This window comes from Oreochromis aureus, linkage group 3 (genome assembly GCF_013358895.1).
Source record: "Oreochromis aureus strain Israel breed Guangdong linkage group 3, ZZ_aureus, whole genome shotgun sequence".
NCBI lineage: Eukaryota > Metazoa > Chordata > Actinopteri > Cichliformes > Cichlidae > Oreochromis > Oreochromis aureus.
In genome coordinates, this window is record NC_052944.1 from 112,930,514 (window position 1) to 112,944,520 (window position 14,007).

At 40.2% G+C, this 14,007-nt stretch overlaps 1 protein-coding gene across 1 annotated transcript in view; it reads left to right on the forward strand.

The window, feature by feature from the left end:
- Positions 1-14,007, forward strand: part of LOC120435052 (NACHT, LRR and PYD domains-containing protein 3-like) — a 67,567-nt gene that overhangs the window by 5,282 nt on the left and 48,278 nt on the right. Inside the window, exons 2-4 of the mRNA XM_039603849.1 lie at positions 7,525-7,583; positions 7,668-7,769; positions 10,266-10,344. Coding sequence (XP_039459783.1) covers positions 7,525-7,583; positions 7,668-7,769; positions 10,266-10,344 — 240 coding nt within the window. The remainder of the gene's footprint in view (positions 1-7,524; positions 7,584-7,667; positions 7,770-10,265; positions 10,345-14,007) is intronic.

Genomic DNA, 14,007 nt, shown 5'->3' on the forward strand with positions numbered 1-14,007 from the left:
TGATCAGAGTTTCCACAGTGAGTTATTAGTAGTTTAGCAGCTCTGATTTTTTTTTCTGTCAACAATTTTCTGAATTCTCCTCCTGATGAACATCTTCATGTAGTCCTGTTGGATTATTCATGAGTCTCAATAAAGTTTGTTAGATAAGAAAAAGACTTCCCTGATCAGTCTGTGATCAAGTCATGTGAAACCTGGAGTGGAAAGTCTATCTGTGTGCTGCATTCAGGAGCAACATTGAAACATCCAGATAGACAGTTGTTTTTCAGAGTTTAAAAACTGTTTGTATCACTTTGAATGGCAGCCATGAAAAAGAGGTTCTTGTATTGGTACCAAGCTATGCTGATTTTCACACTGAGGTAATAAATCAGAGTATGTTTAGGGAACTTTACTTTTAATTAGGATTTTTTGAAAGATGCAAAGTCATTTTTTTATTTTAATGAGAACAGAAACTGCTCAGAGAATAACAGCAGCTCAACAGTGTGTTCAGTGGTGTGGAGCTTGCTGTTCGTATCTCTGTTTGCTTTGCTTCCTCCTTTAACAGTTTTACTGTTTGTTTCTGCTCTGTAATGTTTAGACCAGATGTTCAGCTCTTATTTACTTATTTTTTATTTGCATCATTGTTGAGATGTGAGTCAGACAGTGTGAGAGAGAAAATGATGTGTTTGTTCATCAAACTACTTCACAGTGACACTCACATGAACACGAACACATTGAAGCTGGACACAAACAGCTTGATCCAGGATTTCAGTGTTTCTACAAACACATCAGTCTAACTGTAAAAGTACAAAGCTGCCATCCACACAGTCACAGCTCACATCTAAGGAAAACTCCCAGTTTCATGTCCCACAGAGAGTTGACTTCAGTCAGTGCATGACTCTGCAATTAAACATTTCTTTTTTTACTGTGATAAAGTTTAAATTAGTTTGTATCAAACTTTAGACACTGATCACCAATCAGTCATCACCAGTGGGACGTTGTTATTCCGTTTAACTGGAAACTGCAAGAACAAAGAGATAAAATCAGCTCAGTTCTTAAGAAGTTGGCATTCAGGTTTTACTGAAATAACATCAAAACAACAAGAAGCAAAGCTAACTTTAATGAACAGCCCAGGAGCTTCTTCTTCTGAGCCTGACTGTGTTCAGGGATCGCTATAACATTTTCTACGTTCGAGGTCTCTCACAAACTTCCTTATGTCCGTGTCCCTGAATGCATTTGATTCTGTATGGTGAATTGCTTTGCGATCTCTGCACATAAATAGTGGTTCATCAGTAAAAACTAGACTATTATTCTGATGGTGTTGAATCTTATATCTCTGATCTTGGTCTTTCTGTCAGCTTTCTGTTGGTGCAGCCACTGTAGAAATAGTTTAGTCTCTTAGTTTATACTGACAGGAATAAATGAGTGTGTCACTGTCCCAGAATGCACCATCCTCACCAAGACAGGCAAAGAAAAGTTGCTGGAAGTTAAATGTTTCTCAAGTAAACACATGAAATTGTGGCCTCATGAGCATGGAAAAGTGCATGCCATGTGCTTTTAACTGTATTTAGTACTATTCACACACTCTGACACACCATCTGACTTGCTAGTAGACTCAAACACATATCAGAATAGAATTGAATAGAATAATCCTTTAATTGTCCCACAGGGGGAAATTTGGTTGTAACAGCGGCAAAAAACACATATACAAACAGAACAGGACACAGGACATAAAACAGAAACACGCACTTTCACATATTTACAATAGTTACCAAAAACAGTACTACAAAGTTGTTAAAAGTAGAGTACAGATCAGTGGCAAACAGTGTTGGTCAAGTTACTTTAAAAAAGTAATCAGTAACTAATTACTGATTACTTCCCCCCAAAGTAATCCCATTACTTTACTGATTACTTATTTTTGAAAGTGATTAATTTACTTTACTTACTTAGTTAGTTTTTAAAAACATGATTTACACCCTGAATTTCATTCATTTCATTTCATTCATTTATTTGTTCATTTCAGGCACAACAAAATACATATATTGAACATAAAGTGCACAAAACAAAAAAAACCAAAACAAAATAGGTAATGAAGCGATAGATCTTTTAGCCCAATTCTACTTTTTCTGCATAATCCATCATATAAAATGTAATCAAATGGAAAAAGTTTCTTTTTAAAACTTGTTTTATCAATTTTAATCTTTTAACTTTATGCATCAAGCAAAAATTTAATGCATAAAACTCTTTCAAATAGATACAAGTAAAACTTACCAGAAAATAAATTAAATCAAAGACTCAGCCGTCCTGTTGCTCTATTTTCACCTGTTTAGCAGGAGTGGGGCAGGCGGAGGTTTGCCCTGGTGCAGGTGTGCTGCAGCCGTCATGTCAGTGGAAGAATCCAGGAATTTCTCTGTGAATTTAGCATTCCCGTGACAGCGTAGCCTACTCGGTGCTTGTGTGGAAGTTTACAGGGGTTTTTTCGCTGTAAAAAGAAGTTTTCTTTGAACAGAGGACGCTAATGTTTTTGTCACTTTTTATAGAATCAAACTCAAAGTAAGGTCAGTACTTCCACGCTTTAAATGCTGCGTGGTCAAATGCTCTCCCACACTATGATATATTATCCATTGTTGATCTGCACACAGCTGTTGCCATGAACGTCGCACTCGCTTACGTCATTGTCATGAGACATTCTCGCAATAAAATCATGGTTTTAGTAACGCAGTAACGCAGCGTGCTTATGGGAAAGTAACAGTAATCTAAATACCCTTTTTGCAAAAGTAATCCCTTTACTTGTTACTTTAAAAAGTAATCGGATTACAGTAACACTTGATGAGCGTGTTTTGATCATAAAAACACTTCCTTTGACATAGACATTGGAGCTGAGCTTTGACAGTTAGAAAGTTTAATGTTTTTACACATCAGAATGTGAACTTTCATTTCTTTCTGGGATTCTGACACTGATTCTTCTCTGGAACTAAAGGGCTTCAGGTTTCCCATACGGTTGGATCGAGACTCTGGACTTACCCAGAAATCTCAAGGAGGAGGAGTGTGTTTGTATATTAATCGGAAGTGGTGTAAAAACTTTACCGTCCATACAGGGAGTGCAGAATTATTAGGCAAATGAGTATTTTGTCCACATCATCCTCTTCATGCATGTTGTCTTACTCCAAGCTGTATAGGCTCGAAAGCCCACTACCAATTAAGCATATTAGGTGATGTGCATCTCTGTAATGAGAAGGGGTGTGGTCTAATGACATCAACACCCTATATCAGGTGTGCATAATTATTAGGCAACTTCCTTTCCTTTGGCAAAATGGATCAAAAGAAGGACTTGACAGGCTCAGAAAAGTCAAAAATAGTGAGATATCTTGCAGAGGGATGCAGCAGTCTTAAAATTGCAAAGCTTCTGAAGCGTGATCACCACCAGTTTGGCCATATTTCAGAGCTGCAACACAACAACACTGGAGTGCCCAAAAGCACAAGGTGTGCAATACTCAGAGACATGGCCAAGGTAAGAAAGGCTGAAAGACGACCACCACTGAACAAGACACACAAGCTGAAACGTCAAGACTGGGCCAAGAAATATCTCAAGACTGATTTTTCTAAGGTTTTATGGACTGATGAAATGAGAGTGAGTCTTGATGGGCCAGATGGATGGGCCCGTGGCTGGATTGGTAAAGGGCAGAGAGCTCCAGTCCGACTCAGACGCCAGCAAGGTGGAGGTGGAGTACTGGTTTGGGCTGGTATCATCAAAGATGAGCTTGTGGGGCCTTTTCGGGTTGAGGATGGAGTCAAGCTCAACTCCCAGTCCTACTGCCAGTTTCTGGAAGACACCTTCTTCAAGCAGTGGTACAGGAAGAAGTCTGCATCCTTCAAGAAAAACATGATTTTCATGCAGGACAATGCTCCATCACACGCGTCCAAGTACTCCACAGCGTGGCTGGCAAGAAAGGGTATAAAAGAAGAAAAACTAATGACATGGCCTCCTTGTTCACCTGATCTGAACCCCATTGAGAACCTGTGGTCCATCATCAAATGTGAGATTTACAAGGACGGAAAACAGTACACCTCTCTGAACAGTGTCTGGGAGGCTGTGGTTGCTGCTGCACGCAATGTTGATAGTGAACAGAACAAAACACTGACAGAATCCATGGATGGCAGGCTTTTGAGTGTCCTTGCAAAGAAAGGTGGCTATATTGGTCGCTGATTTGTTTTTGTTTTGTTTTTGAATGTCAGAAATGTATATTTGTGAATGTGGAGATGTTATATTGGTTTCACTGGTAAAATAAATAATTGAAATGGGTATATATTTGTTTTTTGTTAAGTTGCCTAATAATTATGCACAGTAATAGTCACCAGCACACACAGATATCCCCCTAAAATAGCTAAAACTAAAAACAAACTAAAAACTACTTCCAAAAACATTCAGCTTTGATATTAATGAGTTTTTTGGGTTCATTGAGAACATGGTTGTTGTTCAATAATAAAATTATTCCTCAAAAATACAACTTGCCTAATAATTCTGCACTCCCTGTAAACAGATGTGTCTGCTTGACATTGAGCTTCTCTCTGTGTCTCTGAGGCTGTTTTATCTGCTGAGGGAATTCCTGCAGGTCAAGGTCACCGTAGTTTACATGCATCCTAAAGTGAATCTGAAGATTGCGACTGACACTATCTACAATGTTATCCACTCACTCCAATCTCTCTCTCCCGAGGCCCCTAATATAGTTCTGTGGGACTTTAATCGCTATAACTTTGAAGAAAACATTGCGCTGTTTTTAACAGTATGTGAACTGTCCCACATGCTTCACTAAAACTCTGGATCTATGTTATGGTTCCATAAAGGTGTGTATACATCTGTGGAAGGCCCCGCCCTCGGATCACAACACGGTGCATCTCCTACCAGTTTATAAGACTGTGCTGAGGAGAGAGAAGGTGAGGAAACACCACATAAAGGTTTGGAGTGATGACACCTCGTTAGCATTTCAGGAATGCTTTGACTGTACAGAATGGTCGGTGTTTACAGAATCATGCAGAGACATTCATGAACTGACTCCTCCTGATCTCCTATTCCAGAGATTTGATTGTTCCTTCAAATTTGTGCATTTTTTCCTAAAAACAAGTCATGGTCTTCAAAAGCTCTTATGAGGCTGATCCATGAAAGGAAAAATGAAGTGTTTGAAACCTGTTTTTACTCTACACACAAGAAGTTCAGTGCTTTTCTCATTTGTAGTCTCCTCAATTATCTGGGAGAAGAACAATAAATAGTGTTTAATATTGAGCTTGAACAAAGGTTTGGAGATACATAGATATCTGACATGATAGAAAATGTATTGCCTCTTGAGGAATAGTATCGACCAGGTCTGTTTATTCTTTGTTTTTTGGGGGAGTTTTTCCCCACTGTACAGTGTTGTTTCTACACGCACTGTACTTTTCCTTTTACTCTCTGTTGTTTTTATTTATGATGTCTGCACGCTTGTGGTATTTTATCAGCAGTGCTCTGATAAATTATCATTCTTATGGATAGAGACAAACAACAGGATCACATTTAGAAGCCTCCTAAATGTGAGGATTAGGAAATATATATAATGGAGAAAATTACCTACTCTTTGAGATTGAAATCTGACAAATTCTGAAAACATTGAACAAAACGGTAGCCTACAAGACCCACTCAACCCCATAAGGCACAAACGCTTCTTCCCTGGAATGGTTTCTCCAATTCAAACTGCTTCTGTTTTTGACCCTTTGAGGCGCAGGCGGATGGCTGGACTCTGAGAGACTGGGACTTTGTGGTTTTTGCCTCTGGGGTAAAATTTGCTTTGACTGCGGGTGGAACTGGACTTGTTGAGAGTTAGTTGATGGTCAGATGGTTACAGAGAGAGCAGCAGACTTTGTAAATTATTATTTATTCTAGCTGTAACCTACACATGACATGTAAACAGACTGTTGGCTCCTCATACAGGAAGTGATGCTTCACTTTCAGCTGTCTGTGGATTTTCTTCAGGAAATTTACTTGCAGCTGTGAAATTAGAAGCCTGTAAAAGGTGAAGTCACACTGTGAACATGTCAGCACACACGCTCACACATGACAGCTTCATCAACATGGAGCTCTGAGTGTTTATTAAAGGATCATTGAGTAAAAGAGGCTCTAACACAGCTGACTGCAGCCTTTAGCTATGAGCACACAGTGTCTCAAATTTACATTCACTTCACTGTCAAATACACTTAATCACTTTAAACAGCTGCAGTTATAAAGTGAAAATAGCAAAGATTTCTGAGCTGAGCCCCCAGTGTTTCAACATCCTTGTAACACCTCAGACAGTCACAACTCATCAAAGCCCATCATTATCATTAGGACAGATTTAGGTAAATATCAATTCACATTTCTGTCATCATCCATCAAATGTTGACAGTGTCATGTAATTAATATATCCTTAGTATCCTTATTTTCTTATTATATTGTTTTATGTACTTTAATAATGAAGGTTTGTAGAGCAAGGCCACCTTTGACTCATAAACTGAGTGCTCAGCCAGACTGAAAACAGGAAGTTAGTGTTGAGCTATACAAGTATATTTATAACTACAGGAAGCCAGACAGAAAAGAGGAACTTTGCCATATAAGGAATGTTTGTATAGAAACTGTGTGACATGTAAAGTACCAAAATAATACCTATATGAGACACAGTTTATGATTCTAATGTTAGAGCTCTTGCAACTGGCGTTTGGGCTGTGCAGAGCTCTCTCTCTTCCGGAAGATGATTAAATAAAAAGAAATATAAATGAGTCGGTTTTCTCTGTTCTATCATGGGGACAAAAGAATCGGGGTTAATAACAGTTAGTAGGTTTGTCATTCTCTCAGCCCTCTGTTCCCGCTGTTGTGTTCTCCCTCGTTCCTCATAGCTGTGTTCTTCTTCGTGTTTTTCTGTTTGAGTCTTACTTTCCCAGTTTACTTTTGTTTAATTTTTTTCTTCCATTTAGCAAATAAAGCTGTGCTCTTGGGTTAAAGTCTTGCCTATGAGTTTGCATTTGGGTCCTATCCTGCCTGCATTACAGAGCCAGTTCATGACAAGAATGTTTTTTCCAGTTTCCCAAACAACAACTCAGTGTGTGTGCAGTTCTCAGCAAACTCAGCAGGAATAATTAGTGTGAAGCTTTAACTCTGCTGATCCTCTTTGAATCATGGATCAGCTGAAATGTTTAAAATGTTGTTCACACGTGTTGAACTGACTGAAGCTTCCAGTCACAGTGAATCAGTGTGTGTCAGTGAATGCATCGTGTGTGCTTCACGGCTCCATGTAGTGGACTGATAGTAGAGCAGCTGATGGCAGCTTCCTCTGCCTCACACTGCTGTCTGACTGCATTCAGCTGACACTGAGATGAAGCAGGATAGAAGCAGCTGATATTTGGACAGCACACATGATGGAAAGGAGGATTTCAGTTGATGTGCACATGAATGATTTGTGTTTCGTCTGCAGGTGAAGGTAGAAAGTGTATGTGAGCTGATGTGAATTGAGCAGCATGGATCAGTGTGAGGACAGAGAGGAGGGAGTCCCTCCCTCTAAAAGCACTCTGTGTGGGGAACATGAGAGCCAGACCAAAGCTCAGAGGTGAGATGACCATCTCTAACTGTCCATGACTCTTCTCCATGTCACAGCTCAGCACTCACATCACTGCTCCATCATTATTCACAGGAACCCACCTGGACCTCCACCCAGCTCTGTGTCCTTACAGAGTGACGGGTCTAAAGATGCTGGTCCTGACTTTAAATCAGGCGTGTGTCATCCTGCAGAGAGGTAATGTGTGTGTAAATGTTGTTGTGTGTTTGTGAATAAATCCTCCATCATTTTTAATGTCAGCTCTGTTTCACACACATGTTCATATGTGCAGCGGTGTGTGTTGGAGTGTTTCCACAAACACAGCAGATACTCAGAGATTATTTTTAGGAAGGGGAGATGTTCTCAAACTCTCTGTCCTAAAACTCTTCCCTCAGTCTGATCCCCACTTCCTGCTCCTCAGCAGTGCTGCTGTTTTCATGAACCAGGACAGAAATGAACTGAACTGTTGTTTCCTCATCAACTTCTGTCTGCTGAATCTGTAGTGAATCAAAGTGAAACGTGTGTGAAAATGCAGCTGTTAATAATCCAGTTTGTTAGATGAACGTGTGAATGTTGCAGTGTGCTGTTAAACAGTAACATAGTAACTGTGACGTGTCCTGATCTCCCATATGGAAAAGATATATATAAATCTTATAAAGTTTGTATCTGTAAATGGTAAATGGCCTGTATTTGTATAGCGCTTTACTAGTCCCTAAGGACCCCAAAGCGCTTATATACTTAAAGCTGAAAATAATAGACATCCAGGGTGGAAAGCAGTGCAAATAAATGCAAACACGGTTTTCCGGCACTCATCTTTTATCAGGATGGATGTCAGTGTGAGCTGTTTCTATCACTTTAACCTGACACTGAATTTTGCTTCATTTCTACACAAAACTTAACACAAGTATGAAAAAAAGTGAGTTTCACAGTTTTACTTTGAAAAACAAACAAACTGTGCTGCAGGTAAACAGTTTGGTGGTTGGAATGAACAAACAAACAGACTCAGCAATGCACAGACGTCTGAGCTTCATATATCGGTTGTTAAGCTTATCCTATGAATGCTTTATGTAACGGAGGGAAGGTGTTTTATTCGCACAGATGTTATTAAAAGGAGAGAAACCCTCCTAAAAACGGAAAGAGCAGTAGAGCAGCCAAGGGAATTCACACAAATTTAAAACTGTAAGACTAAAATATAATTTATTATATTTAAACAGTTAAAAAAATATAAAAGGAATTAAAAACAGCCCTGGCCAGGGAGCAACACAATAAAAATCAATAAAACAACGTTAAAAGTCCAGTGGCGTCCGCCACAGTATAAAAGTCACTAATTAAAAATCCAGTGTAGCGGTGGCGAAGAGAAACCCGGCGGCGTCCTCACTTTCGTCTCTGCCCCGGTGCGCTGGAACAGAAAGGCAGCAGCAGTCACTAATCTTTTTTAGGCAGCTACCATTCATTAAGGGCTGGCCTCCTGTTTGCAGGCGCTATATCCTCCCGTTGCTGCAGTAGTCGGACTGCTCGCCCCACGTCGCTGGCGCTGTATCTGCTCCTCTGACGCCAAGCTCTCCCAGCCTCTCTGCGGGCTTGCAGGCGCCGCCGCCTGACACCATTCGCTACGCCATCGCTGCTGCTCTCTCTCTCAGGCCTCTCCGTGTCAGTAGTCTGGTAGGCCCTCTTATTGGCCTCCGGGAACCTCGCAGGTGTATCAGGTTCATAATCAGGGAGGGGCGGAGTCTTTCCGGACAAGTCACCAATAAATACAATAAAACATGCAATAAAACTCATAAAAATAAAACACTGTACAGTATTAAAATACTAAAAAGTAAAACACAGCAAAACATGCACCAAAAACCCACAGTAACTTGTCCATTTCCACCCTGTGACATTTACAAACGTTCAGAGATGAACTTACACACTTGGCTTTATACATACTTTGAATTGAAAGGTACTTGATCTGTGAATGATGACGTATCACAAGTGCATTTATTGAGAAACGGCTTTAACTTTAGAAACAAAGTTCAGTAAGAAAAAAAAAACATTCAGGATCTTTGTGTTTTTACAGAGTTTAAGACCCAACAAATAAGTCTCAGTGTGTCAAAGGAAAATCGTGTATTTGTGTTATCAGCTACATGAAATGTGCTCTTTTATTGATCACTAATCAATCCACATGTCTACGTGACTTTTGACATGAACTCTTTTGTGATAAACAACTAACAGCTTCCTCTTTTCTGAAAGAACATGCAGACTTAGAAAAGGGGAACCTGAGTTCTTAGAATAACTCTGTTATCTTTACACACACACACACACACACATACACAAGCTTGTATAAATAAAGAACGCAGGCAGTGGCAGAGCGCAAATCCTTGAGTGCCTCTTGCGAGTGAGTGCTCTGTGACTTGCCCTCGCGAGTAAAGACAACTGCAGTGTTTGTGTTTTCTAACTCAGGTGTCTCAAGCTGAAGAACTGCAGGGTGATTCTTAGAAATCCCCTGTCACAGTGATCAGGATAACAGTGGAAGGACTCTGAAGTATAATTTCTATAATTGATCATTTTGATCCTTGACAGCGAAACTACAAATACAGATGCAACAAGGGAAGCAGCAAAAGTGACTGGACACAGTTTTTAGAGGCTACATTCACATTTTAATAATGAAAGTGGCTTCATGTGTGTATGTGTGTGTTCATGGTTCCTCCACAGAGTGGACCAGCAGAGCTCAGAGGTTCCCAGTGGTCAGTCTGCCCAGCAGCATCAAACACAGCTGGACTCCATATTTATGGTCTGTACATGGACAACAACTACTTTTACTATTAATATGAATAATAATACATTTATTTATAGGTCCCTTTCAGAACACCAAGGACTCTGTGGACTAAATGACGAAAAGAAAACAAATTTCGAAATCAGACGGTGCAAATGTGATCACAGGGAAACGTTTTAAACATTAACGGCTTTAAACAGAAACCAAAGTGAAACTGTTAGTAGTTGAGATCAGTGGGAATGAAGCTGAATAACTGTTTCTTCAATAACTTTGTAAATGACAAATATGCTGGAAATTAGGAGCATTAGCATTTACTAATGATGTGAGTCGACACTCGGCTGTATTGAGTAGGGATGGGTATCGTTTAGGTTTTATCCAATACCAGTGCCAAACCGGTACTTTTGAAACGGTGCCGGTGCTTAACCCTTTAAAGCCGGTCGGAGCGGACACGCTCCATTTTGCATAACTATTTTTAAATAACAGTAGCACTGCAACCACGTAAGCTAGCGCAATAATTTTTTTTGCATATGAAACCGGAGGAGTTGTACTTACATCTTATGGCATCAGCTTGTCCTAAGTCACAGTTTCCTTCCACATATAGCTTTGCAAAAACTGCATAAAAAGCGCTTGCAGCAACAAAAACATAATATTCCAGAAACAGGCTTTGCCGATCCGATCAGCTGTTCATAACACTTCCTACATCCATCAGTGTGAACTATCGCATGTCCGCCATGACCTGCCCGAAACCGGAAGTGACATCATTTTGCGGAAATGTAGTTTTTTTTTTTTACCATCTGGGCCTTATGAGCCTATACTGGTGTTTTTAAAAGTTATGTTTGACTTTATGACTTTGTGTCGTTTCTGGGATGCTTAGGACTCATATTGCACTGCTGGAAATAGTTTATTTTGATGCATATGCTGTTATTTTGCAAATTTTCATTATAATATTTATTTTCGTTTTTCCTGCAGTATATGAAAATTGGTGTATTTCAAAAATAAAACTATGAAGACACTTAAAATAAATTGCCTGTGGTGGGAAACTAGTTTGTGCAACTTTTGTGTATTTACAGTTTTGAGGGATAAGCCTCTTAAATTTCTCTAACTAGAAATATATGTTAAAAAACCAAAAACGATTTTCAATTTTTTTGTAGTTTATTGCACTTTTTTGCAATTTATGTAAGTACTATGCACTTAATGCATACATATTATTAAAATTTAGGCTATAATGGTTGTATTGATGTATAGCAACTTGAAATGCTCCCAAAAATGGCACTACAGCATGTAAAAATATAATATAAGCTCTGAAGGACTTGGTTCTATGGTAGGTCTTAAAGGGTTAAACGGTGCTCAAACCAGTGCTTAAAGAATGGAGAACATAAACTTTGTCCTAAAACCTCTCATGTTTAGCTGTTTTTTTGTAAGAAGATAACAATAAAAAAAAGCCTTTTCTGCAGCTATAGGGGATTTATGGTATCACTCTTGGCTGGAAGCAGTGCTTAAACAATGGAAAAAACACAAACTTTATCCAAAAACCTCTCATGTTTAGCTGTTTTCCACTTTTTCTTTGGTCATTTTAGCCATTCTGGCCAGGGTGAAGAGAGTATCTAATGTGAGTGAAGTTGGCCCCCCCACCTTCTTCAAATCCCACAAAAGTGGTATCAAACGTTTGTGCTACGTTTGTGCTGGTTTGTGCTGCAAAAATTTTCGTTTGTGCTTCTATCATTTTAAAGATATTAATAAACATTTCTAGAGGTCATCAGAGGTCAACCAGCCCCCCCACATTAATTAAATCAAACAAAATGGGTGTCAATCAACTGTGCTACGTTTGTGCTGGTTTGTGCTGCTAAAATTGTTGTTTGTGCTGCTTCTGTTTTAAAGATATTAATGAAAATGTAAAGGTCAAAAGGTCAACCAGCCCCCCCACATTACCCAAATCAAACAAAATTGATGTTAAACGTTTGTGCTATATTTGTGCTGGTTTGTGCTGCAAAAATCTTCGTGTGTGCCGCTATGATTTTAAAAATATTAATAAAATAACGTCTTGATGCGTGCTTAATCTTCCAGGTAAGTAAATCCCAAAAGGTTGATTCTGTTCATCTGGACATTTTCAGTTGGAGCAACGTTTCGTCACTCATCCAAGTGACTTCTTCAGTCTCAGCTGACTGCAGGTTTCCCCAACCTTATAAACAGTACATTTGCATAGTGAAGGAAACTAGCACCACTGAATGAACAATGTGCTGGGCGGTTAGTTCCATGATTGTTAGTATGCAAATTCTTATGACTATTGATCAATGACAACTAATCAAAGCCTACTGATCAATGGCCATGAGTACCATTTACAGAAAGTGGGGAATGGCTACAATCACAGCATTGTAAGATGGTGAAAGATGTACCCTTGGGCCCCCCTTCTCGATTCAGAGATGGTCAGCATCCTGACAGCCGATGGACGAAGCTGTCTCTCAGTCTGCGGGTTCTGGCCCGGAGGCTCTTCAGTATCCTTCCTGATGGCAGCAAACTGAAGACGCTGTTGAAGGGATAAGTGGAGTCACCTGTAATGGAGAGGACCTTCCAGATGAGGCAGGTGCAGTAGATCTCCTGGGGAGGGAGGCAAGAGAGGTCCCCACAATCCTCTCCGCTGCTCTCACTACCCGTTGTCATTTTTTCCTGCAGAACCCAGTGCAGGAGTCATACCACACAGTGATGCAGTTGGTGAGGATACTCTCAACTGTGCCTCTGTAGAAGGTGCTCATAATGGGGGTTGAATCTCTTGTGCTTCTCAGTTTGCAGAGGAAGTAGAGTCGCTGTTGGTCTTCTTCACATTCAGGGACAGGTTGTTGTTGCTGTACCACTCTGCCAGATGGTTAACTTCACCCCTGTAGTAGATCTTGTCGTGGGTCAGCAGAGTGAAGAGAAGGGGGCTCAACACACATCCTTGGGGAGCCCCCGTATTCAGTGTTCTTGGGCTGGAGGTGTTGCTGTCGACCCGTACTGTCTGCTGTCTTCCTGTCAAGAAATCTAGAAGCCAGTTATACAGCAAGGTGCTGATCCCCAGCAGATCCAGTTTGTGAATGAGTTGCTGGGGAATGATGGTGTTGAATGCTGAACTGAAGTCTATGAACAGCACTCTGACATATGAGTCTTTAGTGTTCAGATGTGTGAGGGTTGAGTGAGGGGCAGTTGAAATTCCATCATCGGTTGAGCATTTTGACCGGTATGCGAACTCAAATGGATCCAGGTTGGGGGAAAACGATAATTTGATTTGATGCATGACTAACCATTCAAAGCACTTCATAATGATGGAGGTGAGTTTCACAGGATGGTAGTCCTTAAAGCAGGAGGTAGATGACTTCTTGGGTACAGTAATGATGGTGGAGGCTTTGAGGCATGTGGGAATGACGGCCTGTCCCTAGTGATGTGTTAAAGATGTCTGTGAAGACATTTGTGAGTTCCACAGTATAGGGATCTCCACACACTGTCTGGGGATTGTGTCACCATACAGGGAGTGCAGAATTATTAGGCAAATGAGTATTTTGTCCACATCATCCTCTTCATGCATGTTGTCTTACTCCAAGCTGTATAGGCTCGAAAGCCTACTACCAATTAAGCATATTAGGTGATGTGCATCTCTGTAATGAGAAGGGGTGTGGTCTAATGACATCAACACCCTATATCAGGTGTGCA